This window comes from Macaca thibetana, chromosome 18 (genome assembly GCF_024542745.1).
Source record: "Macaca thibetana thibetana isolate TM-01 chromosome 18, ASM2454274v1, whole genome shotgun sequence".
NCBI classification, from domain to species: domain Eukaryota; kingdom Metazoa; phylum Chordata; class Mammalia; order Primates; family Cercopithecidae; genus Macaca; species Macaca thibetana.
This window is the reverse complement of record NC_065595.1, coordinates 29494539-29519857: the sequence shown is the minus strand read 5'-3', so window position 1 is coordinate 29519857 and position 25319 is coordinate 29494539. Positions and strand designations below refer to the sequence as shown.

Genomic DNA, 25319 nt, shown 5'->3' with positions numbered 1-25319 from the left:
TATGGTAGTTTTGATTTGCAAACTTTCTCTGATAATACTGAGTTGGGTTTGTTTTTTTGAACACATTTATTTTAAAGGAAGGGACAGCAGATGCTTCTAAACCACTGGTGGGCTAGGTCAGAGGGTATTATGAACCTCATTTAAATGTATTCCCAGTTACCACATACTGTGATTCCCTAAGTCAAGTAGAACTTAGAATGTCCTTAGTGCAATCTTATTTATGTTCAGATGCATTTTTCATTCTGGATTATTGTTTCCTAATGTTAATTTAAGATTATATAGTATTGCAGTTAAGCCTTGTCAAAGGAAAATGGCAAAATTTGACTCCTGGTTGTAAAAGACAATGACCTAAAGCTGTTGATAGTGATCTTTATGAGGCATGTGTCTTTGTTAAGTGATGGGTTTGTAATAAATTCACAAAACATGGTTAAGTAAATTAAAGCAGAAATTAGCTCAGGAATGGTGGTCAGAAATATTTTTTGGATCTGAGCCAAAAAGAATGTTTTAAGCCTTTGGTTACTTTGAATTGCCTTTGTCAACAATTTAGTCAAATTATGAAAGGAAGATGGTAGCATTTCAATAATAGCTGTAATTTTTATCATCTAGTGTAACAAATGGAATCTGTTATGGTATCAGTTATCAATGGATTAGTTACAGTGTGGAGTCAGGAGGCAACGCAGGTTTTAGTTAGTAGTGAGCCTAACTGAATAATTTTAGGTCTTCTGATTTGAGTGCTACAATTAGGTAAATAATCTGTGGAAGGGAGGCTTGCTGAGGTGCCTGATGAATCATTTTTACTACATCTGCAGATGCAAGTCATAAAGTTTAATCCGTGTGGGTAACCTGTAATATGTACTGCTGACGTTCGCATAGATTCAGGCTGAAACAATCCTAATCGCGATTATGTGCAACACATTGGAGAGAGCCTATGTGTGACATATTACTTGGTTATTTTTTTAAATGACTCATGGTGGGGGTGGGGGAGTGTTAATGTTAAAGGCACACTTGAATCTTGGATATTATAATTAAGTTTTATTCCCCACTCCCAAATAACATTATATATAGATACCATACTTGGTTAGTGATGATTAAAAAAAAGTGGTTGTAGAGACCTAAATGTAAAACACAAAACTATAAAACCTCTAGAAGATAATATGAGAGAAAAGTGAGAACTTTTTTTTTTTTTTTTTTGAGACGAAGTCTCGCTCTGTTGCCCAGGTTGGAGTGCAGTGGCGCCATCTCAGCTCACTGCAACCTCTGCCTCTCGGGTTCAAGGGATTCTCCTGTCTCAGCCTCCCAAGTAGTTGGGATTACAAGCTTGCGCCACCACGCCTGGCTAATTTTTGCATTTTTGGTAGAGACAGGGTTTCACCATGTTGGCCAGGCTGGTCAGGAACTCCTGACCTCAAGTGATCCGCCTGCCATGGCCTCCCAAAGTGCTGGGATTACAGGCGTGAGCCACTGTGCCCAGCCAAGAGAAAAAGCGAGAACTTTTAACATACAGCATCAAAGGCGTGATCCATGAAGGAAGGAATTGATAGGCCTGACTTCATTGAAATGAAACACTTCTGCTCTGTGAAAGACAGGGCCAGAGAACAAGAAGACAAGGCACAGACTGGGTGAAAATATTTGCAAAAGACACATCTAATAAAGGTCTGTTATCCAAAAATTACAAAGAACTCTTTTTTTTTTTTTTGAGACGGAGTCTCTCTCTGTCGCCCAGGCTGGAATGCAGTGGCCGGATCTCAGCTCACTGCAAGCTCCGCCTCCCGGGTTCAGGCCATTCTCCTGCCTCAGCCTCCCGAGTAGCTGGGACTACAGGCGCCCGCCACTATGCCCGGCTAGTTTTTTTGTATTTTTAGTAGAGATGGAGTTTCACCGTGTTAGCCAGGATGGTCTCGATCTCCTGACCTCGTGATCCTCCTGTCTCGGCCTCCCAAAGTGCTGGGATTACAGGCTTGAGCCACTGCGCCCGGCCCAAAGAACTCTTAAAACTCAACAATAAAATAAACAATGCAGTTAAAAAATGGGCAGAATAGCCTGGGCATAGTGATTAACTCCTGTAATCCCAGCACTTTGGGAGGTCAAGGCAGGAGGATTGCTTGAGCCCGGGAGTTCAAGACCAGCCTGGGCAACAGAGCAAGACCTCATCTTTACAAAAAAAAAAAAAAAAATTAGCCAGGCATGGTGGCATGTGCCTGTAGTCCTAGCTAGTTAGGAGGCTGATGTGGGAGGACCCTTGAGCCCAGGTGTTCAAGACCAGCTTGGGTAACATAGCAAGACCCCATTTTAACAACCAAAAAAAAAGGGCAAAAGACGTGAACAAACACCTCACCAAAAACGATACACATATGGCAAACAAGCATATGAAAAGATATTCAGCATCATAAATGTGTACAAACCCACAGAATGTATAACACCAAGAGTGAACCCTTATGTAAACTGGATTTTGGGTGATGATGATGTGTCAGCATAAATTCGTTGATTATAACAATTGTGCCACTGTAGTGGGAATGTTGATAGTGGGGGAAGGTTGTATGTAGGGACAGGGACACTGTACTTTTTGCTCAATTGTGCTGTGAACCTAAAACTGCTTTAAAAAGTAAAGTTCATTAATTTACTTCTTTAAAAAAGTGGTTGTAGAGCTATTTACCTTTTCAAATGTTTGAGTCCCTGTTTTGTTCTGTACTGGGTAATGCCGAGAAAGCAGTGATTTCACTTCTGGGTATTGTAGGCTTTCTGGTTTCTGGAACCTGACTTTGTCATGCTTTCTTTCTTTTAAATTTTAATTTTTTGTGTGGAGATGGGGTCTTGACTGGTCTTGAACTCCTGGGCTCAAGTGATCCTCCCATCTGGACCTCCCAAAGTGCTGGGATTACAGGCATCTGCCACAATGCCCCTGTCATTGCTTTCTTTACTAAAGTATTTTAGGACCTAATAGTCCAGGAAATACATACATGTATATTTGACACATTCGTATCCAAAGAATGGGGTAGTCTGACTGTTGTCCTTCACTGGTGCTAATTGGGAAAGGTTTTTTGAGGAGGTGGACACTGAGTAGAGAAATAGGAGTAAGTAGGAATGCGATTTGTTATTTGGAGAGAGCATATTATTGTATGTTTTTGTGGTTCATGTAAATACCACGGTTGAAGATAGAATTTTTTCAAGCATCTGAAAATTATGGTTTAAGTTCTAAAACTATTGTTTATCAACTAATAAATTATGCATTCTCAGATTTCTCTTATTTTCAAGATTAATTATGCTTGCTTATATTGGGCCCCTTATGTACATAATAGGACTTTAAAAAATATTCATGTCCTTTTAGAATAGGGAGTATAGCCACATGGTTCAGAAATTAAAGTGATTTAAAAACAGTGGACATTGAGCAACCTTGCTTCTACCCTGTCCTTGTCCTCCTTTCCTACAAATTCTTTTTGTGTAATCTTCCAGTGCTTTTTAAAAATGCAAATAAGCAAATATTTTAGGAAGATTTTTTCCCCAGAAAGAAAGATGTGATTTATTATCTGTAATTTGTTCCATATTAAAAAAACATTCCAGTACTTTTCATGAATATAAGGGTAGGTATGGCAACCCCTTCCTTACTTTGCCAGTTCTTCACTTGGTTGATAAAAGTAAAATTATTTATTAACTCCTTAACTCATCCTGAAAGATAAATGATTACAGGGGAGGCTAAAAACAAAATAAGTAACTGTATACTATGCCAAGTTTGCAACAACCTCATGAAAGTATGTACACTTAGCATTCCAATTTTATAGATAAAAGAAACTCAACCCATATATTTAGTAGATATCAGTGATGGGATTTAAAACTGGACTTTTTTTTCTTTAAAAATTATGAACGTTTTCAAACAAATATAAAGAGAAACTAATGAAATTCCATATACCCATCCTGCGGATTAAGTAGTTATGATTTTGTATTTTTGTTTGATCTAGTCTTTTTTTTTTTTTTTCGTTTCTTCTCAAGTATTTTAAAGCAAGTCCTGGATATTATTTTGCTTCTATTTGCTAAAGCACACATCTCTGAAAAATGTTGATGTCTCTTATATAGTGACAGTGCCATTTTGTTAAACTCCTCCAAATAAAAATAAGACCAAAAGTTGGCCAGGCGACCAAAGCTATCAACTCCAGCCTAAGGAAAATTCAGCAATTTGGTTATGAAACGGGGAGGGGGACTTCTTAGTTGTTCATTTTACACAGATTTTCACAAGGACAGTAACAGCTGACCCACATTGCACATCTTAGATAAAAGATACAGAGGCGTGTGGCAGCCAAAGCCATCATGGTGTTGACATGGTCTTCTTGGTCAGCTCCAAGCCACCTTTCCTAACTAGTTTTAGACCAATCACAATGTACATAAAAGTTTACATGTTTTAATTAATTATCTTCGTGTGAGAGGTAAAATGAAACTGAGTCTTAAATAAGTCAGGCATTGGTTTTTGATGTATGGAATTTTTCTTTATGGACTCATGAAATGTTTTTTCTTAAAAGGTCTTTGATTTGCGTCAGTGTCATCGACAGATGCAGCAGCAGGCAGCCACTGCACAAGCTGCAGCAGCTGCCCAGGCAGCAGCCGTGGCAGGAAACATCCCTGGCCCGGGATCAGTAGGTGGAATAGCTCCAGCTATCAGTAAGTATGCTTTTGATTTTTTTTTAAAGGTGTAATAGTTGAAATTTTTATCTTGATTTACTCAGTTGATTAGTTTCTTTGAGCAATAATAGAAATTAAAGTTCTTTTTACTGGGACGATAACATTTTTGAATTGGTGAAATCTATTCTTCTGTAATAGTTGCTTTTTGCCTGTGACCCTGTTTGCATTCTTTTTGTATCAAAAATGGAGTATGGGATAAAGGAGAAAGGGGATGATTATATTATATTATACTGTTCCATCTCCTCCTTTTTTGTTGATGCTTATTATAATTCCTGTCTCACCAGCCAGGGTGGGTTGTAATCACCGAAGTGCTTGGCTTTATTCTAGTAAGGAAAGCATATTTCAATTTCAGAATTGGACACCTTTCCAATTTTTTTTAAAGTGTGCTAAACGTGGAGAGAAAACTAAGTGAGGGTGGTATTTTGATAACTTGTAGACTTTTTTTTAATTTTAGGGTAAAATTGAACTGTGTGCCAGGTTTCACACTGATGGGGAATTTTTTACTGCAGAGTTAAACTCCTGACTATAGACTTTTATGATGGAAACACGTGGCACCCATCTTCCACGTCTGAAGGCATAACTAGTGATTCATTCAACCCCTGTTCTTAACCTCTTCAGTGTGGTAAGCAAATCACACTGGCTAAGAAAACTGCAGTGGCCCTGCAGGTTTCTCTACAGTACATGCAAATTCCTCCCATTAGTTTCGTTGTAATATTGATGAATGCAGATGGCCTATATGACTGTATGTTCTGACTGGAAAATTAGATGCAGTCTCCATTGTGACTTATGTTCAGGAGTTTACAATTTACAGGTAGATTAGGCATATTCATTGAGATAATTTGATTTTTTAAAATTTGGGGATCTAAACCATTAATTTGCTAGTTTCAGTGTTATAAACATGCTTTTACTGAAGAATCCAGAACTATTATTAAATTTCATATTCTCATCAGTTGCCACCACTGAGTAATAGTGTATTACTCTGTTACACTTTGAAATTGAGAGAGAGACTTCATCTCGGTCATCTAAGAGGTCCTAGTGGAACTAAGAATATTAACTGCTTCATTATTAGTTATATCTTATTCTGAATTAGGCTGTTCAGACAGTAAGGTTTTTAGAAGCAACCTGTGGACATGCACTACCTCTTAAAAACAAGTTGTTTCTTATCCCTTCACCTCCACTTCTAAAGAGAAAAATAGGTGAGGTGTTGGTGGATTGTGGTAATTTACTTTATAATTGGTCGTAGCTAGAAGACACATGTGGAATGTAAAGTTCCTTAACCAAAAGTGTTCAACTTGTTGATAACGTTTAGATCTATTGTTACTTCTTGGCACTTTAGCAGAGAAAGTTATATGCTGAGGAGAATGAAATACAGAAAGCTGGTCACTTGATTAATTTAGAATGTAGGGAGGATGGAAGAGATCACCCTGTCCTTCTAATGTCTTCCAAATCTTTTCTGTTAGGTCTGTCAGCTGCTGCTGGAATCGGTGTTGATGACCTTCGTCGCTTATGCATACTCAGGATGAGTTTTGTGAAAGGCTGGGGACCAGATTACCCAAGACAGAGCATCAAAGAAACACCTTGCTGGATTGAAATTCACTTACACCGGGCCCTCCAGCTCCTAGACGAAGTACTTCACACCATGCCGATTGCAGACCCACAACCTTTAGACTGAGGTCTTTTACCGTTGGGGCCCTTAACCTTATCAGGATGGTGGACTACAAAATACAATCCTGTTTATAATCTGAAGATATATTTCACTTTTGTTCTGCTTTATCTTTTCATAAAGGGTTGAAAATGTGTTTGCTGCCTTGCTCCTAGCAGACAGAAACTGGATTAAAACAATTTTTTTTTTTTTTCCTATTTAGAACTTTTCAGGCATGGCTCAGAGCTTGAAGATTAGGAGAAACACATTCTTATTAATTCTTCACCTGTTATGTATGAAGGAATCATTCCAGTGCTAAAAAATTTAGCCCTTTAAAACCTCTTAGAGCCTTTTATCTGCAGAACATCGATATGTATATCATTCTACAGAATAAATCCAGTATTGCTGATTTTAAAGGCAGAGAAGTTCTCAAAGTTAATTCACCTATGTTATTTTGTGTACAAGTTGTTATTGTTGAACATACTTCAAAAATAATGTGCCATGTGGGTGAGTTAATTTTACCAAGAGTAACTTTACTCTGTGTTTAAAAAGTAAGTTAATAATGTATTGTAATCTTTCATCCAAAATATTTTTTGCAAGTTATATTAGTGAAGATGATTTCAATTCAGATTGTCTTGCAACCTCAGTTTTATTTTTGCTAAGGCAAAAAACTCTATAATCTGTGTGTATATCGAGAATCCCTTAAAATTACCAGACAAAAAAAGTCATTTAAAATTACATTTGTTATTCCTAATGGATGACTGTTTATCAAGAAGTATACTTTCCCCTGTGAAACAGTAGTTGTATTCTTCTGTATTTCTAGGCACAAGGTTGGTTGCTAAGAAGCCTATAAGAGGAATTTCTTTTCCTTCATTCATAGGGAAAGATTTTGTATTTTTTAAAACACTAAAAGCAGCGTCACTCTACCTAATATCTCACTGTTCTGCAAAGGTGGCAATGCTTAAACTAAATAATGAATATTTTGGAAACTGCTAAATTCTATGTTAAATACTGTGCAGAATAATGGAAACATTACAGTTCATAATAGGTAGTTTGGATATTTTTGTACTTGATTTGATGTGACTTTTTTTGGTATAATGTTTAAATCATGTATGTTATGATATTGTTTAAAATTCAGTTTTTGTATCTTGGGGCAAGACTGCAAACTTTTTTATATCTTTTGGTTATTCTAAGCCCTTTGCCATCAATGATCATATCAATTGGCAGTGACTTTGTATAGAGAATTTAAGTAGAAAAGTTGCAGATGTATTGACTGTACCACAGACACAATATGTATGCTTTTTACCTAGCTGGTAGCATAAATAAAACTGAATCTCAACATACAAAGTTGAATTCTAGGTTTGATTTTTAAGATTTTTTTCTTTTGCACTTTTGAGTCCAATCTCAGTGGTGAGGTACCTTCTACTAAATGACAGGCAACAGCCAGTTCTATTGGGCAGCTTTGTTTTTTTCCCTCACACTCTACCAGGACTTCCCCATGGACATTGTGTATCATGTGTAGAGTTGGTTATTTTTTGAATTTTTATTTTACTATAGCAGAAATAGGCCTGATTGTCTACAAGATGATAAATAGATTGTCTACAGGATAAATAGTGTGAAATAAAATCAAGGATTATCTTTCAGATGCTTCTACTTTTGCCTGGAGGACTTGTAGCTATAGAAACACTTGTGTCATGATAGTCCTCCTTATATCATCTGGAATGAACACAGCTTCTACTGCCTTGCTCAGAAGGTCTTTTAAATAGACCATCCTGGAAACCACTGAGTTTGCTTATTTCTGTGATTTAAACATAGATCTTGATCCAAGTTACATGACCTTTGGTTTTAAATAACTTATCTACCAACTCATTTGTACTCTTGAGTACTACAGATTCTTTCAGTAAAAGCCTAATTTTCTTCTGTAAAAGTTTGGTGATTAACTTTTATTGGCAGTTTTATAAAAAGACATCTTCTCTAGAAATTGCTAACTTTAGGTCCATTTTACTGTGAATGAGGAATAGGAGTGAGTTTTAGAATAACAGATTTTTAAAAATCCAGATGATTTGATTAAAACCTTAATCATACATTGATATAATTCATTGCATCTTTTTTGTTTGTTTTTTTTGAGATGGAGTCTTGCTGTGTTGCCCAGGCGGGAGTGCAGTGGTATGATTTCAGCTCACTGCAACTTCCACTTCCCAGGTTCAACTGATTCTCCTGCCTCAGCTTCCCTGGTAGCTGGGATTACAGGTGCCCACCACTATGCCTGGCCAATTTTTGTAGTTTTAGTAGAGACGGGGTTTTGCCATGTTGGCCAGGCTGGTCTCAAACTCCTGACCTCAAGTGATCTGCCCACCTTGGCCTCCCAAAGTGCTGGGATTACATGCGTGAGCCACCACCGTACCTGTGGTAGTGGTGGCCTCATTGCTCCCTTTTCTACTTTAAGGAAAGTTTTCATGTTTAATCATCTGGGGAAAGTATGTGGAAAATATTTGTTAAGAAGTATCTCTTTGGAGCCAAGCCACCTGTCTTGGTTTCTTTCTACTAAGAGCCATAAAGTATGGAAATACTTCTAGTTGTTAAGTGCTTATATTTGTACGAGATTTACTCACATGCTTTTGAGAAAACATCTAATATGTTATGATCAGCTATTCCTGAGAGCTTGGTTGTTAATCTATATTTCTATTTCTTAGTGGTAGTCATCTTTGATGAATAAGACTAAAGATTCTCACAGGTTTAAAATTTTATGTCTACTTTAAGGGTAAAATTATGAGGATATGGTTCTGGGTGGGTTTTCTCTAGCTAATTCATATCTCAAAGACTCAAAATGTTGAATTTCAGTGCAAGCTGAATGAGAGATGAGCCATGTTCACCCACCGTAAGACCTCGTTCCACGTTTGTCCAGTGCCTTTCAGTTCATTATCAAAGGAAATCCTTCATGGTGTTGCCTTTGTTTTCCAGGGAGTAGATCCTTTTTGTGGGATATGGTCTATCTCATTTTTAATAGTTTACTGCCCCTGGTATACAAAGATAATGACAATAAATCACTGCCATATAACCTTGCTTTTTCCAGAAACATGGCTCATTTGTGTTGCTGTAACCACTAAATAGGTTGCCTATCCCATTCCTCCTGTGAACAGTGCAGATTTGCAGGTTGCATGGTCTGGCTTAAGGAGAGCCATACTTGAGACATCCAAGTAAATGGAACTCATATTAGCTGTGCTGCATTTCAGACTTAAAATCCATTTTTGTGGGGCCGGGTGTGGTGTGTAAAGGGGGGTGTTTGTAATACAAGTTTTGAAGGCAGAATAAAATGTCCTGTCTCCCAGATAATATGTATCTTATTATTTTTAAAGTTTATTGCTAATTGTAGGAAGGTGAGTTGCAGGTATCTTTGACTGTGGTCATCTGGGGAAGGAAAATTTTACATTTTACTATAATGCTCCTTAAGTGTCTATGGAGGTTAAAGAATAAAATGGTAAAGAAATATTTCTGTGCCTGGTTTGATGGTAACTAGTTAATAGTTACTATTTTATGCAGAGTCATATTAGTTCACACCCTTTCTGAGCCTTTTGGGAGAAGCAGTTTTATTCTCTGAGTGGAACAGAATTCTTTTTGTTGACAATTTCTAGTTTGCTCCCTTCATTATTGCCAATTTTATTGGCATTTTATTTAATGATAGCAGATTGGGAAAATGGTAAATTTAGGTTACTGAGGTAAATGAGTATATGAAAGCAATTACCTCTAAAGCCAGTTAACAATTATTTTGTAGGTGGGGTACACTCATTTTAAAGAAATGCTTTTTTTTTTTCCTTAAAGGCAGAATCCATCTTGTTGCAGATAGCTATCTAAATAATCTTTTGCAAAGACTATAGAGAATAGGCTATGAGAATCTTGTGCAAGCCTTTCCATTTTTTTTCCGTGATAACTAAGTAATTTCTTTGAATATACCAAGAAGTATGTAAAAAGTCCATGGCCTCATTCATCTGCAAAGTGGCATCCTAGGCCCAGCCTTATCCCTAGCAGTTGTCCCAGTGCTGCTAGGTTGCTTATCTTGTTTATCTGGAATCACTGTGGAATGAAATTTTCCACATAATCCAGAATTGCCTTATTTAAGCAGTAAAATGTTTTAATTTTTAGCCTTTTTTTGGTGGAGTTATTTAATATGCATATCAGAGGATATACTACATGTAACATTTCTTTTTGTGTTTGGCTATCTTCGTGGACTTCAGGGGCTTCTAAAACAGGCAGGACTGTGTTGCCTTTACTAAATGGTCTCAGACAGCTATGGTTTTGAATTTTTAGTTTTTTTTAACCCGCTTCTCCCCTCCTGGTCTCTTCCCTCTCTGATAGGTACCATTCATATGTGGGTGTTAAGTGTGTCTCCTTTTAGCATTTTCTTCTTCTCTTTCTGATTCTTCATTTCTGACTGCTTAGGCAAGGAAACCAGATAACCAAACTTAGTAGAACTTTCTTTTAAAACACAAGTACAAACTCTGGGACAGGACCCAAGACACTTGTGAAGTGCTGAAAAGGACCTCATTGCATTGGCATTTGATACCAGTTTGATGTAGCTTAGAGTGCTTCCTGATTCTTGCTTAGTTTCAGGTAGTTGAGATAGAGAGAAGTGAGTCATATTCATATTTTCCCCCTTAGAATTATATTTTGAAAGGTTTCATTGCTTCCACTTGAATGCTGCTCTTACAAAAACTGGGGTTACAAGGGTTACTAAATTAGCATCAGTAGCCAGAGGCAATACCATTGCCTGGAGGACACCAGCAAACAACACACAACAAAACAAAACAAACCTTGGGAAACTAAGGCCATTTGTTTTGTTTTGGTGTCCCCTTTTAAGCCCTGCCTTCTGGCCTTACTCCTGTACAGATATTTTTGACCTGTAGGTGCCTTTTTGAGAATTGAGGGTCTGACATCCTGCCCCAAGGAGTAGCTAAAGTAATTGCTAGTGTTTTCAGGGATTTTTAACATCAGACTTGAATGAATGAATGAATGAAACTTCTTTTCCTTTTTTTTTTTTTTTTTTTTAATAAGGACTAAGGAAAACCTTTGGTGAAGACAATCATTTCTCTCTGTTGATGTGGATACTTTTTACACCGTTTATTTAAATGCTTTCTCAATAGGTCCAGAGCCAGTGTTCTTGTTCAACCTGAAAATAATGGCTCTGGGTTGGGCCAGACAGTTGCACTCTCTAGTTTGCCCTCTGCCACGAATTTGATGTGTGACCTTTGAGCAAGTCATTTATCTTCTCTGGGCCTTAGTTGCCTCATCTGTAAAATGAGGGAGTTGGAATAGATTGATTATTCCAGCTCTGAAATTTAAGTGACCTTGGCTACCTTGCAGCAGTTTTGGATTTCTCCTTATCTTTGTTCTGCTGTTTGAGGGGGCTTTTTACTTATTTCCATGTTATTCAAAGGAGACTGGGCTTGATATTTTATTACTGTTCTTTTATGGACAAAAAGTTACCTAGTATGCCCTTAAGACTTAATTTTAACCAAAGGCCTAGCACCACCTTAGCAGCTGCAATAAACACTTTACAAACACACACACACACCCCTGAGAGGGAAAAGCTTTCATTTTTCTGTCATCTCTGGTCAGAGTTTATTAAGGCTTTCTTTGAGTCATGACATTCTAGCTTTCGAATTGGTGTGTGTGACACCACCCTCCTAAGTGATGTGTGCTGGTAATTTTTTTTTTCAGTGAAAATGGATTTAAAACCTCTTGTTAATGCCTAGTGATATTATGCTCAAAACAAGGAAATTCCCCTGAACCACATCAATTAAACTGGTTTATATGACTCAAGAAAACAATACCAGTAGATGATTATTAACTTTATTCTTGGCTCTTTTTAGGTCCATTTTGATTAAGTGACTTTTGGCTGGATCATTCAGAGCTCTCTTCTAGTCTACCTTGGATGAGTACAGTTAATGAACTTGGTATTTTCAAGGACCTGGGAGCCTTCCTTGGGGCTGGGTTGAGGGTGGGGGGTTGGGGAGTCCTGGTAGAGGCCAGCTTTGTGGTAGCTGGAGAGGAAGGGATGAAACCAGCTGCTGTTGCAAAGGCTGCTTGTCATTGATAGAAGGACTCATGGGCTTGGATTGATTAAGACTAAACATGGAGTTGGCAAACTTCAAGTATTGAGTTCTGTTCAATGCATTGGACATGTGATTTAAGGGAAAAGTGTGAATGCTTATAGATGATGAAAACCTGGTGGGCTGCAGAGCCCAGTTTAGAAGAAGTGAGTTGGGGGTTGGGGACAGATTTGGTGGTGGTATTTCCCAACTGTTTCCTCCCCTAAATTCAGAGGAATGCAGCTATGCCAGAAGCCAGAGAAGAGCCACTCTTAGCTTCTGCTTTTGGGACAACTGGTCAGTTGAAAGTCCCAGGAGTTCGTTTGTGGCTTTCTGTATACTTTTGCCTGGTTAAAGTCTGTGGCTAAAAAATAGTTGAACCTTTCTTGAGAACTCTGTAACAAAGTATGTTTTTGATTAAAAGAGAAAGCCAACTAAATCATTATGTGCTCATTCTTTTTCTTAAGCTTGTGGATGTCTTGGATCTGGAAAGGGTTTCTGATCACTTAGAGAATTTTCAAACTTTAGGTCAGCATTTTCCTTTATTGCCTTGTGGCCATTGAAATGGGAAATGTGACATTTAAAATATGACCCTGGAATAACAATCCCCATCCTTTTTTCATTTTTAAAAGGAGAAGGTGGAGTGATGGTGATCAGAGAGATGGGTGCTAGGGGATTATGAGAACCAGGATGCTTAAAGGAGAGGTACAAATTGGAAATTGGAGACCCTTTCATTGCCCAGCTAAGGGATAAGGAAAGCTGTTTCTCTTCCATCTGCCTTCTCTGTGAAATGGGGGTCAATGGGAGGGGAGTGGTGGTCAGGTAAGTTGCCTCTATGGCAATGGCTTGTATATAACATGACCACATCAACATTTGATTTCTAAGCTTGCTGACATGAGTTTCAGAGAGTTTATCGGGCTGAGAGATTTCTTCTCACCTGTTTGCTAACCTGAAATTTAGAGTATTTTAGGCCAGAACTTGAAGAGGATAGTAGGTTAGCATGAAGTTGAGAAAAAGGAAAAACATTCCTTTGTGGAGCACTTCAGGAGAAAGGGCAGTTGTGTGTTTCTCTGCCTTCTGCTCTTGACCCTTAATTCTTTGTGCTTAATTCCATCTCCTCCCACATCACAACTCTCCCACAAATGGCAGTCTCAAAGCTGAGGACGTCTCCATCACTTCTTCAAACCTTTCCCACCCCTGTTGTCTCACTGATAAATTGTAATGCCCTTTCTCCTCAGCCCTTTGTATTCTAAAAGAATAATTCCATTAGTTCTGACCTACTTTTGGAGTGGCATCCACATCTATATTTTGATAGTTTTTTGGGCCACCACTGGATCTCAGACAGATGGACAGGAGGGGTTTAGGGAGAGCAGAGAATTCATTGTCAGCACACCTACCTTAATCGAATGGTAGTAAAGGAAGTTCCCTAAGTGGAAAGGAAATAATGATAGAAGGAAAGTTGGAACATCAGGAAGGAAAAAACAAAACCACCCAAAAAACATGGTAAGCAAAAATATGGGTAAGTAGGATTTCCTTCTCATCTTGAGTTTTCTAAATTATATTTGATAGTTGAAACAAAAATTATAACACTGCCTGAGGTGGTTCAAAATGTATACAGAGGAAATATTTAAAACAATTATAAACAGGTAAGAGTAAAAGAACCTATAGGAATATAGGTTTTCTACATTTCACTCAAACTGGCAAAATGACAATAGTAGACTGTGATATTATGAATATATAATGAAATTCCTAGTACAACTACTGAAAAAAGTATACAAAGATGTATACACAAAATCATTACAGATAAATCAAAATGAAATTCTCAAAAATGTTGAGAATTCTCAAAAAGTAACTTAGGATAAGGCAGGAAAAAGAACACAGAAACAACAGAACAAAGGTAAATGGAAAATTGGAGACTTAGATGCTAACATATCAATAATTACATTAATAGAAATGGTCTATATTAATTAAAAGAAATGCTGGCAGAATGGATCAAGAAACACGACCCAACTGTATACTGTCTACAAGAAACTCACTTAACAATAAATGCAAGCTGAAAGAAGTATGGTAAGATACCTATCAGGTAAACATTAAAAGAAAACAGTAATGGGGCTATACTAATATCAAAATAGGTTTCAGAGCAAAGAAAATACCAAAGAGGAACATATAATGATGAAAGGGTCAGTCCATGAGGAAGACATAGGAATCCTAAATGTGTATGCACCAAACAACAGAGCAGCAAAATATGTGGAGAAAAAAAACTGATAAATCCGTAACTATATTTGAGGACTATAATACTTCTCTTTCAGCAATCAATAGAATTAAACATAAAATCAAGAATATAGAAGAACTCACTACTATCGGCCAATAAGATCTAACTTACATTTATAGGATAAGCCATCCAATAACAGCAACATTCATATATCTTTCAAATGCTAACAACATAAACCAAGATAGGTCATATCATGGGCCATAAAACAAAACTCAAAAAGTGTAAAAGAAGACAAAGTTTTCTCTGACCACAATATAATCAAACTAGGAATCATCAACAGAAAGATAACAGGAAAATCTCCAAACACTTAAAACAATGTAAGTAATCCATGGGTCAAAGAAGTCTCAAGGAAAATTAACAAAACCATGAACTGAATGAAAATGAAAATAAAACACCAATGTTTGTGGAATATGGCAAAAGCAGTTTGAAAGATAACTTTATAGCACTAAATGCAAACCTTAGGGAAAAAAGGGAAAATTTCAATACTCTAAGCTCCCACTTCAAGCACCTAGAAAAAGGAGAGCAAGGCCGGATGCAGTGGCTCATGCCCGTAATCCCAGCATTTTGGGAGGCTGAGGCAGGCAGATCACCTGAAATGGGGAGTTTGAGACCAGCCTGTCCAACATGGTGAAAACCCATCTCTACTAAAAATACAAAAATTAGCTAGGCGTGGTTACGCATGCCTGTAATCCCAGCTACTTGGGAAGCTGAGGCAGGAGAATTGCTTGAACCTGGGAGATGGAGGTCGCGGTGAGCTGAGATTGTGCCATTGCACTCCAGCCTGGGTGACAGAGTGAAACTATCTCAAAAAAAAAAAAAAAAAAAAATTAACTGTAAACAGGCCAAAAGACGGAAATAAAGATAGGAGCAGAAACTAAAATTGAAGCAAAAACATTAGAGAAAACCAATGAAATAGCTTGTTATTTGGAAAAATTAAAATCGGAAAAACCTTTAGTAAGACTCACAAAGAAGACAAATTACCAATATGAGGAATGAAACAGGAGATCACTAGATTCTGCAGACATCAAAAGGATAATAAGAGAATGCTACAAACAACTCTACACACATAAGTTGACAAACTAGTGGAAACACCAATTTCTTGAAAACCTACCATAGCTCATCCAATATGAAATAGATCATTTGAGTGTCTATAACTATTAAGGAAATTAGGTTCTTAATTTTAAAATCCCAAAAATATCAGGCCTAGATGGTTTTACTGGAGAATTCTTACCAAATAACACCAATTTTGTAGTCTTCCAGGAAACAGAAGAAAAGGAAACACTTTCCAAATCGTTTTATGATACTTGTATTACCTTAATACAAACTCAATACAAAAAAAAGAAAATCACAGATCAATATCCCTTGTGAATATTCACACAAAAATCCCTCACAAAACATTAGCAACTGGAATTCAGCAACCTATAAAAAAACAATACATCATGAGCAAGTGGGGTTTATTCTAGGAATCCCAGACTTCATGTTTGAAAATCAGTCTAACCCACCACATTGTCAGACTAAAGGAGAAAAATGTTGTCATATCAATTGATGCAGGTAAAGCACGTGACAAAATCCAACAACCATTCATGATAAAAACTCAGAAAAATAGGAATGGGAGAGACTGCCTCAACTTGATAAAGAGCATCTAGCAAACACCTGCACCTAACATTTTATGCCTAATGGTGAAAACTGAATGCTTTCTGCCTAAGATTGAGAACAAGTCAAGGATGTCTGATTTTACCACTCTTTTCAAAATAATGCTGAAAGTTCTAGCCAGTGTAATAAGGCATGAAAAGGAAATACAGATTGGAAAGGAAGAAACAAAATGGTTCCTATTTGCAGATGATATGATTATCAATGTAGAAAATTCCAAAGAATGTATTTTTAAACAAGTAACTAATAAATGAGTTCAGCAAGGACACAAGATACAAGCTCTACAGACAAAAATTATATTATTAGCAATGAATGTGTGAACACAAATTAGAAATACAATACCAATTACACCACTTAAAAAAAGAAATAGGTGTCAGTCTAAAAACCATGTATAGGACTTACATGCTGAGAACTATGCAATGCTGGTAAAGATCTAAATAAATGGAGAAACCATGTTCATAGATTGAAACACTCAACATGGTAAAGATGTTGATTCTCCCTCAATTTTATTAAAATTTTCAGGCTTAATGCAATTTCTACCAAAATCTCAACAAGATATTTTTGCATACAAACAAGATTATTCTGAAGTTTATGTGTAAAGAAAAACTAGAATAGTTAAAACAATGTTGAAAAAAGAGTAAAGTGGGAGGGATCAGTCTACCTGATGTTAAGGTATTATACTACAGTAATCAAGACTGCGTGTTATTGGTAGAGGGATAGACACATAGACCAGTGGAACAAAAGAGAACCCAGAAACTGATCCACACAAATACAACTGATTTTTGACAAAGATGCAAAAGCGATTCAATGGAGGAAAGCTAGCCTTTTCACCAAATGGTGATGGAGAAAGTGGACACACATAAAAATGAATGTTGACCCAAGTCTTATACCTTGTACAAAAATGAACTAAAAATGGACTACATACTTAAAATGTAAAACTATAAAACTTTTAGAAAATAACCAAAATCTTTGGGATCTAGAATTAATCAAGAAGTTCTTAGACTTGACACCAAAAGCTCAATTCAGAAATGGGAAAACTGATCAATTGAATTTCATCAAAATGGAAAACTTTTGCTCTGTGAATGACCCTGTTAAGAGGATAAAAAGACAAGTTTTGGACGGGGAAAAAATATTTACAAGCCACATATCCAATTAAGGCCTTGTGTCTAGAATGTATAAAGAATTCTCAAAACTCGACAATAAAAAAAATCCAATTAGAAAATGGACAAAAGGCATTTCACCAAAAAGGACGTACAAATGGCAAATAAGCACATGAAAAGATGTTCAACATCACTAGCTATTAGAAAAATGCAAATTAAAACCACAGTGATGTATCACCACACATAAATCAGGGAGGCTAAAATAAAAAATAGTGACAACTGCTAGTGGGGATGCAGAGAAAATGGACCACATATACACATTGCTAGTGGGCATGTAAAATGGTACATCCACCCTGAAAAACCGTTTGGCAGTTCCTTTTAAAGAAACTAAACATGTACCTACCATTTAACCCACCAATTGTAATCCTGGGCATTTATCCCAGAGAAATACGAAAATGTACCTGAATGTTTATAGCAGCTTTATTTATACCAACCAGAAACTAGAAACAGCACAGATGTCCTTCACAGATGAATGGTTGAATAAACTGTAATACACGCATGGAATACTACTCAGCAATAAAAAGGATCAAATTATTCATACATGCAGTAACCTTGATGAACATTTAGAGAATTATGTTGAGTGAAAAAAACCATTCCCAAAAGATGGATTATTCTATTTACAAAATGTTCTTGAAATAACAAAATTACAAAAATGGAGAACAGATCAGTAGTTGCCAAGGGATGGCATAGGATGGGAGGTAAGTGGGTGTGAATCTAAAAGGGTAACAGATTATTCTAGGGATGGAAATGTTGTCTATCTTGACTATTAATATGGATACCCTGGTGTGATATTGTACTAGCATTTAGCAAGATGTTACTGTTGGGGTAAACTGTGTTAAGGGTACCTGGGATTTTTCTGTCATTTCTTAGAACTGCATGTGAATCTATAATTATCTCAAAGTTTTAATTTTAAAAAGTCGTTACTATGAGGCTTATGATGAAAGACAACAGTCTCTTACCTCCCCATTTTCCACTCCCATTCCTGTTTCTTAGCTGTTTTTTCTGGGTTAACTCACATCTTCATCTTTGTAAATAGCATACTCATATTGCCATATCTTTCTCCCGTTCTTTTATTATTAAATGTAGACATCTACTGACTTCTTACTCTGGAAAATGATGAGTTAGCTCTCTCGTATCACTACTACCACCATTATTACCCATTCACTGAAGAAAGTAAATCATAACTTTTGATTAATTCGTTATTCACAGCTGGGCCACTCTGTAAATTTTATATCTTACACAACTTTTTTGCCTTTTCCTGGAGGTTAATTGCCTCAATATGTTCATTTGCTTGTTTTTCTGTGTAGCTCTTATTTGAGCCCCCAACTTTGCAACAGAATAATAAAATTTCTTCGTTACGGTCAGTCACATCCGACAACCTTTCAGTTCCATTCATTAATTGACTCTTCTGGAGGTGGCCCTCCATCTTAGAGCTTCAGTTAGGACTAGCATTTCTCTAGGGCTGCCTCATAGTTGTCATCTATGGACATCTCTTCACCATCAGTGACAGCATTCTTGAGGTTTCCTTCTTTGGGACCAAAAAGGTGAAAGCAAGAGTTGGAGGATGTGACCTTAGTGAGTTGCCAGTGAAAACACATAGAAATGGGCAAATCTAAAACATCCCTGAAACAGAAATGTAACAGCAGGTATAGTAAGAGTAGGGGATTTCAATTAGGGAAGGCAGCCAAGCCTCTCCACAAGTATCTACTGATAGGCCCAGGAAGCAGGACTTCAGCAGGGACAGAATCTGTCTCACTCGTCCTTGCGGCAGGGACAGCTGACATCACCATCATCTGACGCAGGCTACAAGCAGGAGTCGATTGACAGGCAGGAGGATCAGCCATGAGAGCTCCAGTGCCAACAGTATCCTTTGCAAAATTCCTTAGAACTTTGCAGACAACCCCTTTGGCTATAGTTATTGGCATTTAAAACAATTAAAACGATGCTGGGATAGGTGTGGTGGTGGCTCATGCCTGTAATCCCAGCACTTTGGGAGGCCAAGGTGGATCGATTGCTTGGGACCAGGAGTTTGAGACCAGCCTGGCCAACATAGTGAAACCCCGTCTCTACAAAAAATACAAAAATATTAGCTGGGTGTGGTGGTGTGCTCCTGTAATCCCAGCTACTTTAGAGGCTGAAGTAGCCTCTAATGGCTACTTTAGAGGAGAATTGCTTGAACCTGAGAGGTGGAGGTTGCAATGAGCTGAGATCACGCTACTGCACTCCAGCCTGGGCAACAGAGACTCCATCCCAAAATACATACATACATACATATTTACATACATATATACATACATACATACATACTGTGTAATGATAAAGAAAAACATAATATATAAGATATGCAGTGTAATAGTAAAATGAGCACCCACAAACCCACTCTCTACCTTCAGAACTAGAATGGTTGTGACAGTAACAACCTTTTACAAATCTCCTGTGGGTTTGGGGACCTAGGGCTGCTGGACCACTGGGGAAGCATTTACTTGAAGAAAACCTGCAGAGCTACCATGGTCCACATCAGCTGCCACAGTTGCTGCTTCAGGCAGAAATCAGGGGCAGTGCAGGTTATGGAAGCATAGGAAGAGGGCAGGGCTGGGGACATCTGTGACTGCTGCCGTGCCCGTGGTGTTCCTGTAGAACTCTGAGAAAGTCCACGTCGACCATGAAGTAGCCTGCAGGGCTCTTCAGAGCCTCCTTTAACTCCTGTTTTGTATAGTGGGCTTGTTAGGTAAACCACCTCTCTCTGCCACCCATGAGTTCTCAGAGAGCAGAGTGTACTTTACACTTCATGTTAAAATAAAAAACATTTTTTTTTTCTTTGAGACAAGGGCTCACACTGTTGCCCAGGCTGGAGTGTAGTGAGCAATCACAGCTCACTGCAGCCTTGACTTCCCAGGCTCAAGTGATCCTACTTACCTCACCCTCCCAGGTAGTTGAGATTACAGGTTTGCACCACCTTGCCTGGCTAATATTTTGTATTTTTTGTGGGGACAAGGTTTTGCCATGTTGCCCAGGCTAGGTTTTTTTTTGTTTTTTTGTTTTGAGACAGTCTTGCTCTGTCACCAAGGCTGGAGTGCAATGTTGCAACTTCTGCCTCCCGGGTTCAAGCGATTCTCCTACCTCAGCCTCCTGAGTAGCTGGGATGACAGGTGTGCACCACCACGCCTGGCTAATTTTTTTTTTTTTTAATACTTTAAGTTCTGGGATACATGTGAAGAACGTGCAAGTCTGTTACATAGGTATACACGTGTCATGGTGGTTTGCAGCACCCATCAATCTGTCATCTACGTTAGGTATTGCTCCTAATTCTATCCCTTCCCCAGGCCCTCACCCCCTACAGGCCCAGTGTGTGATGTTCCTCTCTCCCTGTGTCCATGTGTTCTCATTGTTCAACTCCCACTTATGAGTGAGAATATGCAGTGTTACTTTGCTGAGAATGATGGTTCCCATCATCATCCATGTCCCTGCAAAGAACATGAACTCATCCTTTCTTTATGGCTGCATAGTATTCCATGGTGGATATGTGCCACATTTTCTTTATCCAGTCTATCATGGATGGGCATTCGGGTTGGTTCCAAGTCTTTGCTATTGTGAACAGTGCCGCAATAAACACATGTGTGCATGTGTCTTTATAGTAGAATGATTTATAATCCTTTGGGTATATACCCAGTAATGGGATTGCTGGGTCAAATGGTATTTCTGGTTCTAGATCCTTGAGGAATTGCCACACTGTCTTCCACAATGGTTGAAGTAATTTATACTCCTACCAACAGTGTAAAAGCATTCCTATTTCTCCACATCCTCTCCAGCATCTGTTGTTTCCAGGCTTTTTAATGATCGCCATTCTAACTGGCATGAGATGGTATGTCATTGTGGTTTTGATTTGCATTTCTCTAATGACCAGTGATAATCAGCTTTTTTTCATGTTTTTTGGTTGCATAAATGTCTTCTTTTGAGAAATGTCTGTTCATATCCTTTGCCCACTTTTTGATGGTAGTTTTTTTTTGTAAATTTGTTTAAGTTCCTTGTAGATTCTGGATATTAGCCCTTTGTCAGATGGATAGATTGCAAAAATTTTCTTTGTAGGTTGCCTGTTACTCTGATGATAGTTTCTTTTGCTGTGCAGAAACTCTTTGGTTTAATTAGATCCCTTTGTCTATTTTGGCTTTTGTTGCCATTGCTACGTCCTGAATGGTATTGCCGAAGTTTTATTCTAGGGTTTTTATGGTTTTAGGTCTTACATTTAAGTCTTCAATCCATCTTAAGTTAATTTTTGTATAAGGTGTAAGGAAGGGAACCAGTTTCAGTTTTCTGCATGTGGCTAGCCAGTTTTCCCAACACCATTTATTAAGTAGCAAATCCTTTCCTCATTGCTTGTTTTTGTCAAGTTTGTCAAAGATCAGATGGTTGTAGGTATGTGGTGTTATTTCTGAGGCCTCTGTTCTGTTCCATTGGTCTATATATCTGCTTCAGTACCAGTACCATGCTGTTTTGGTTACTGTAGCCTTGTAGTATAGTTTGAGGTCAGGTAGCATGATGCCTCCAGATTTGTTCTTTTTGCTTAGGATTATCTTGACTCTGCAGGCTCTTTAGTTCCATATGAAATTTAAAGTAGTTTTTTCTGATTCTGTGAAGAAAGTCAACGGTAACTTTATGGGGATAGCATTGAATCTATAAATTACTTTGGGCAGTATGGCCATTTTCATGACATTGATTCTTCCTATCCGTGAGCATGGAATGTTTTTCTATTTGTTTGTGTCCCCTCTTATTTCCTTGAGCAGTGGTTTGTAGTTCTCCTTGAAGAGGTCCCTCACATCCCTTGTAAGTTGTATTCCTAGGCATTTTATTCTCTTGGTAGCAACTGTGAATGGGAGTTGACTCATGATTTGGCTCTCTATTATTGGTGTATAGGAATGCTTGTGATTTTTGCACTTTGATTTTGTATCATGAGACTTTGCTAAAGTTGCTTATCAGCCTAAGGAGATTTTGAGCTGAGACAATGGGGTTTTCTAAATATACAATCATGTCATCTGCAAACAGAGACAAATTTGACTTCCTCTCTTCCTGTTTGAATACCCTTTATTTCTTTTTCTTGCCTGATTGCCCTGGCCAGAACTTCCAATACTATGTTGAATAGCAGTGGTGAGAGAGGGCATCCTTGTCTTGTGCCGGTTTTCAAAGGGAATGCTTCCAGTTTTTGCGCATTCAGTATGATATTGGCTGTGGAGTTGTCATAAATAGCTCTTATTATTTTGAGATACGTTCCATCAATACCTAGTTTATTGAGAATTTTTAGCATGAAGGGGTGTTGAATTTTGTCAAAGGCCTTTTCTGCATCTATTGAGATAATCATGTGGTTTTTGTCACTGGTTCAGTTTATGTGATGGATTTTTACATTTATTGATTTCGTATGTTAAACCAGCCTTGCATCCCAGGGATGAAGCCTACTTGATTGTGGCAGATAGGCTTTTCGATGTGCTGCTGGATTCAGTTTGCCAGTATTTTATTGAGGATTTTCGCATCCATGTTCATCAGGGATGTTGGCCTGAAAGTTTCTTTTTTTGTTGTGTCTCTGCCAGGTTTTGGTATCAGGATGATGCTGGCTTCATAAAATGAGTTAGGGAGGATTCCCTCTTTTTCTGTTGTTTGGAATAGTTCAGAAGGAATGGTACCAGCTCCTTTGTATCGCTGGTGGAATTTGGCTGTGAATCCATCTGGTCCTGGACTTTTTTAAATTGGTAGGCTATTAATTATTGCCTCAATTTCAGAACTTGTTATTGGTTTATTCAGGGATTCTACTTCTTCCTGGTTAAGACTTGGGAGGGTGTATGTGTCCAGGAATTTATCCATTTCTTCTAGATTTTCTAGTTTATTTGCATGGAGGTGTTTATAGTATTCTCTGATGGTAGTTTGTATTTCTGTGGTATCAGTGCTGATATCCCCTTTATCATTTTTTATTGCATCTATTTGATTCTTCTCTCTTTTCTTCTTTATTAGTCTGGCTAGCAGTCTATCAATTTTGTTGATCTTTTCAAAAAACCAGCTCCTGGATTCATTGATTTTTTTTGAAGGGTTTGCCAAGGTTGGAGTGCAGTGGCATGATCTTGGCTCACTGCAGCCTCCGCCTCCTGGGTTCAAGCGATTCTTCTGCCTCAGCCTCCCAAGTAGCTGGGACTACAGGCACGCGCCACCATGCCTGGCTCTATTTTGTATTTTTAGTAGAGACACGGTTTCACCATGTTGGCAAGGCTGGCCTCGAACTCCTTACCTCGTGATCCACCCGCCTCAGACTCCCAAAGTGCTGGAATTACAGGTGTGAGCCACTGTGCCCAGCCTGAAGGGTTTTTTTTTGTCTCTATCTCCTTCAGTTCTGCTCTAATCTTAGTTATTTCTTGTCTTCTGCTAGCTTTTGAATTTGTTTGCTCTTGCTTCTCTAGTTCTTTTAATTGTGATGTTAGGGTGTCGATTTTAGATCTTTCTTGCTTTCTCTTGTGGGCATTTAGTGCTATAAACTTCCCTGTAAACACTGCTTTAGCTGTGTTCCAGAGATTCTGGTACATTGTGTCTTTGTTCTCATTGGTTTGAAATAACTTATTTATTTCTGCCTTAATTTTGTTATTTACCCAGTAGTCATTCAGGAGCAGGTTGTTCAGTTTCCATGTAGTTGTGCGGTTTTGAGTGAGTTTCTTAATCCTAAGTTCTAACTTGATGGCATTGTGGTCTGGGAGACTGTTCGTTATGATTTCCGTTCTTTTGCATTTGCTGAGGAATGTTTTACTTCCAATTATGTGGTCAGTTTTAGAATAAGTGCGATGTGGTCCTGAAAAGAATGTATATTCTGTTGATTTGGGGTGGAGAGTTCTGTAGATGTCTATTAGGTCCGCTTGGTTCAGAGCTGAGTTCAAGTCCTAAATATTTTTAAAAAATTAACGTTTGTTAATTTTCTGTCTCAATTGATCTGTCTAATATTGACAGTGGGATGTTAAAGTCTCCTACTATTATTGTGTGGGAGTCTAAGTCTCTTTGTAGATCTCTAAGAACTTACTTTATGAATCTGGGTGCTCCTGTATTGAGTGCATATATATTTAGGATAGTTAGCTCTTCTTGTTGCATTGATCTCTTTACTATTATGTAATGATGCCTGGCTAACTTTTGTATATTTTGATAGAGACAGGGTTTCACCATGTTGGCCAGGCTGGTCTCGAACCCCTGACCTCAAGTGATCCACCCTCCTTGGCCTCCCAAAGTGCTGGAATTATAGGCATTAGCCACTGCACTCAGCTGGAGACTGGTCTTGAGCTCTTGAGCACAAGCAATCCTCCCTCCTCCTGCCTTTCCCTCCCAAAGTGCTGGGATTATAGGCTAAAATTTAAGAAAAACAAAAAAAAGTTTATCTTTACCTACTCACACAACTGTCCTGGCATTAAACCCCGTTGTTCAGGGTTTACACCAAGGCTTCGTTACAAAGGTGTGATTGACAAAATCATTGACCATGGGTAATTAAGTAAATCTCCAGCCCTGGAGGTGGAGGGGAAAACTAAATCTAGTCCTCTAATCATGTGGGTGGTTCCCCTGGCAACCAGCTCCCCCATCCTTAGGGGCTTCCCAAAAATCATTTCATTAATGTAAACTCAGCTGTGGTTGAAAATAACAAGACACTCTTCTCACGTTTATCACCCTGGAGCTATTTCAGGAACTGGGGACAAAACTGAATATAACAAAAGATGCTCCTTCCACTTTCGGCACTTAGAAAATTATAAGGGTTCTAGAAACTCTGACCAGGAGCTGGAGAGGAAGATCTAATATCTATTTCTAATTATTTCACATCATCACAGTGTTCC

General features: G+C 38.1%; 1 protein-coding gene across 2 annotated transcripts in view; it reads left to right on the top strand.

Annotated features, from left to right (window-relative positions):
- The window catches only part of SMAD4 (SMAD family member 4), a 61026-nt gene extending 48191 nt beyond the window's left edge, over positions 1–12835 (top strand). Inside the window, exons 11-13 of one of the 2 annotated variants that reach the window (XR_007721245.1) lie at positions 4509–4647; positions 5178–5290; positions 6129–6222. Coding sequence is in view for 1 of the 2 variants with exons in the window: in XM_050767758.1 (XP_050623715.1) it covers positions 4509–4647; positions 6129–6340 (351 nt within the window). In the remaining variant the exon portion in view is untranslated. Of the gene's footprint in view, positions 1–4508; positions 4648–5177; positions 5291–6128 lie in introns of both variants that reach the window. The other variant, XM_050767758.1, reaches the window with a different exon arrangement.
- Positions 12836–25319: the final 12484 nt, after the last annotated feature.